General features: G+C 40.6%; 1 protein-coding gene across 1 annotated transcript in view; it reads right to left on the bottom strand.

Moving 5' to 3' along the window:
• Positions 1-4318, bottom strand: part of LOC101855637 (pancreatic lipase-related protein 2) — a gene marked incomplete in the record, with an annotated part of 18919 nt that overhangs the window by 1069 nt on the left and 13532 nt on the right. The window contains 1 exon segment of the mRNA XM_013081663.2: positions 3278-3392. Coding sequence (XP_012937117.1) covers positions 3278-3392 — 115 coding nt within the window.

The following is a 4318-nucleotide window of genomic DNA, read 5'->3' as shown; positions in this document are numbered from 1 at the left end:
GTGTGTGTGTGTGTGTGTGTGTGTGTGTGTGTGTGTGTGTATGTGTGTGTGTGTGTGTGTGTGCGTACAACGTATTTAAATCCTCAAGTTTTGTCTTTCTCTTTGTATACTTCGTAGAATTCAACACTCACAGCAGTCATAAAAACCTCTCTTTCCACCATCCATTCAAAAGAATAGAAAAAGTATTTAAATGGATCTTACGGCGCAGTCTTACTAAGCTTGCAACCACATCTGGGTGGGACCTCAGAAGAGAATGATTTGTTGTCTTCACTTTCATCAGTCCTGCCAAAGACGTCCACAAGTCTAAGACGACCATTATTTACCCCGACAATGGATGGACGTTTTGGACAATTTCGACTGTTTACAATATAATGATAATAATAATACAAAATCTTATTATAATGGAGCTATGATACAACATACATTGAGCCATCAAGTAAGCCCGTTCTGCATGATGTCATTAAAATTTTTTTTACACGGTCAGTGCAAGAAAATCCATACTTTTTGCCTTTATCTTTATCATACTTTATGGTTAGCGACAAGCCTAACATACAAAATCCATGTCAAAATTAAAGAGGAAAACCATACTGTATTTAAGGATATATCGTTTAAATGTTTGTAATTTTAAAAAAAAATTGAGGGAGGGGGGGGGGCATTTCATTTTTTAAAATGGCATACGAACATGCTTCTTTCAAACTCTTTAAAGAAACTAGGTTGGCTGATTTTCCTGGCTGCAGCCTGAACTGTACACCAAGCTTTCCTAGAGAAACATAACGGGAGATGGTGCTGGGTGTATTCTTTTGTTGAGAGAAGCTCTTGTCCATGACAGATTCATCAGCACAGGAAGCAGAAATCTTTCAATGTAAAGGACAACCTAAATGTTTTCAATGCATCTCAAGAACTCACATTGTTGGCTACAATGCAGCTTGGAAGAATGTTGAAAAAAAAAAGAAATTAGCAAAGCAAGTGTACGAACAGCCTGACACAGACATGGAAAAGTTTTAGGTGTCAACTGGAGATGTCAGACTCTCTGGATCAAAATGTTAATGCATGCCATCTGACAGACGCTGAAGAGTAGCCAAATGTAGTCAATATGACATCTGCACTCGATTAGGTTCATAATCTCATGACTTGGTCGCCACAGATACTCCAAGCGGCTTACAGATTTCTGGGCTAAGCTAGCGTCACCGCTGAAGGGACACCTGAATGGGTTTTTTCGTTCACGTTATGCTTGGTCATGTCAGGGCATCTTTATCCATGCATGTATTGCGACAGCCGAATAGGCAATGCAGACAAGTTCGCCCTAGTCGTCCTGCGATACCCCATCAATTGTCAAATTTGGATAGCTTTAATACCACAGCCTCCTTTCATACTAGCAATAATGAAGGTAGCAAGCTTGTAAACCAAACTGATCAAGATAAAAACGAGAGTAAAGACAAAAGAGGTTATTGTCCTTTAGATGAATGTTCTGTCTAACTATGATAGTTCATCTTTTGAATGTCTAAACTGCTCATTATCCCCTCACGGCGATATTTTTTTACGTGTTGCATCGGTTCTAAAATGCTGCTTAATCAGATCTACTCAATGAATCTTGAGTTGAGGTGTTATAGGTCAATGGTCACAGGTTTGTACCATTTGCACCTGTGCAATAAGTATAGACAAGGTTCCCATACCGCGGGTGCTGTCTGTATTTACATTTTCGATGAGCGGCCAAACTGGAAATAAACAGCTTGGAAAATACTAAAAATATGAAATGATACAAAAAGAATTATCCTAGATCAGTAAATGCCCTTACTTCGTGAACCTTAAGTTACTATTTGTGATACCAACGTTTTTCTCATTTTCAATACAGACGATGCCAGCCATATTGGATTTTTTGTACTTATATTTTACGAAAGGCTAGAAATGAACTTCTTGACCTAAAAAACCCTATAAGTGATGTATCACACTTCAAATGTGTTGGAAAAAGACGATTTTTGCCATTTAATGGCCATCTTGGATTTCAAGGCCTCATGGGTAACGCCCACGTTTTAAAAAGAGGTATGGGGGGCTAATTTTCTTACTTAGACCTTGAAGATGGTAAAACATGTTTAAAACAAACTTTCGGAGCCCACGGTCACGGGACTATCGTGTTTTACCCAACTAAATAATAATAATAATAATAATAATAATAATAATAATAATAATAATAATAATAATAATAATAATAATAATAATAGATAGATAGATAGATAGATAGATAGATAGATAGATAGATAGATAGATAGATAGATAGATAGATAGATGATAGATAGACCGCATCTGTATAGTGCAAATTCCTGCTCAACAGCAAGCTCTATGCTCTTCACAATCTGTACTATTACCCCAGCAGACTTGAGAGCATTCTGAAACAACCTCAACTTTCTGGGATGCACACAGAGCAAGCGGCCATTAATTTTATAGAGGCTAAAACACTGACATACTGACAAGATCTCTCGCAGCCTATGGCTGGGTACCTATTCCCACCTGAATGAAGTGAGGAAAATTCGTGTAAAGTGCCTTTCCCAAAGACACAACGGAGGGCCCGCAGCTCAAACCCCCTTACCCGCAACCTCACGATTACGAGTCAGGTAGCCTGACCACTAGGTCATCGACATCGCATACAGACATAAATGTACATAACCAAATATATAATAGATATACAGTTGTGATTAGGTCCAGGGTTCATCTTTAAATTGTTCTACTTTTATCCCGTTTCCTGCTCTCTAACCATGTTCTGTCGTCTGCTTTCGTCTCCACTTTCTGCCCCCCCCTCCCCTTTGCCCCCTCCTCTGGGTTCCTGACTCTTTCTGCAGCCTTCCTACTGCTACTCATTGGCTCCTCCTTACTGCTGTCTTTCAGCCACATCCCTGATCTTACGGTAGATAAGATCCAAACCTAGCCTTCTCGGATAAGGGCAAAAAATTTCGGAGGTCCTATGTGCAAGTTGAGCCCGTTAAAGATCCCTCAGTGGTCCTAAAAATCGATGGAGTAAGCTTCGATCGCCACCCTGGCAAAATTCGAAATTCCCACCAAACTGAAAATGTTTAATGTGTGTCCCGCGCTCTCATATGACCGTATGCAGTTACGCTCGCCGTAAAACACTTACCGAAAAAAAACAACCAGTTGTGATTGTCGTGACGCACAGTGTCAAGGAGTGGGTAACAGGGGTGTTTTTCTTTCTTTTGTTCTTTTTTTTTTTGGGGGGGGGTATACATTTTATTTTATCTTTACCTCAAAATCATTCTCCAGAACTCACGTTTTTATCGGTGTCATTCGTGATTCGCCCTGAGGTCCGGTCAGCTTGACACTAATAGTGCCATCAGCGCTGTCCATTGAGGGAGAGAGGTCCAGGGTCAAGAAGAAATGATGACCTGAAATAATAAAGAATGATTAATCGTTATTTGTAGCTAGTTGATGTCAGTTAGGAGGCGGAGTGTTTCCATCCTGTCAAGGCCCGCCCAGGCTGAAAGGGATACGACGTCCTGACAGATATGTGGAGATAGTGGATTAAAAAAATAATTATAGACCGACGGTGGCATCTCTTTTATTTGGGGAAGATTCAGGGAGGTTGGACTGCCTCACCCGGTATTCGAGAGATGCGGTAGCCGTGGCGTAGAGCAAGCTCATCGGGGCTCCAAACAATTAGGAAGGATAGGCTTCCACAACAACAACAACAACAACAACAACAACAACAACAATTCCCCGCACAGGAATCGAACCCACGTCTTTTACATGCGACAAAGAAGGCCCTAACTGTTACTATTACACCACAGACGCCGTTGTACCTGAAAGATGATGAAAGGAACAGTAAAGAGGAACGGATAGCATGATGAAAGAATCTGATGTGCATAGGTTTCTCTCTCGGGTTACACTGAGCAGAATGATAATAATATACATGCTATGCAGCTATATGATGACGATGATGATGATACAATGACAAAAATAATGATATATTTAGCCAAAAACAAAATCTCAGACAAGTTATCTGCCTGTCTGTCTGTCTGTTTATCTGTCTTTTGTCTGTCTGTCGCTCTGTGGTGTAGCAGTAATTAGGCACTACCATGCAGAAAACCCAAGGTCAATTTTCGAGTGGGGAGAAATTTTTATCAAGTTACTCGGTCTTTCTGCCAGGATGCTGTGGTATCCCTCTCAGCCCGGGTTGGCCTTGACAGGCAGTGTCGGAAAGCCCGCCTCCTAAATTATCTAAATTGTGTCGATGGGGGATTAAAACACCAACATTTAAAATAAACAATCTCTCTCTCTCTCTCTCTCTCTCTCTCTCTCTCTCTCTCTCTCT

Source organism: Aplysia californica, unplaced genomic scaffold (assembly GCF_000002075.1).
Source record: "Aplysia californica isolate F4 #8 unplaced genomic scaffold, AplCal3.0 scaffold00140, whole genome shotgun sequence".
Classification (NCBI taxonomy): Eukaryota; Metazoa; Mollusca; class Gastropoda; order Aplysiida; family Aplysiidae; genus Aplysia; species Aplysia californica.
Note: the sequence above shows the minus strand (reverse complement) of the source record. Positions and strands in the feature narration are given on the sequence as shown.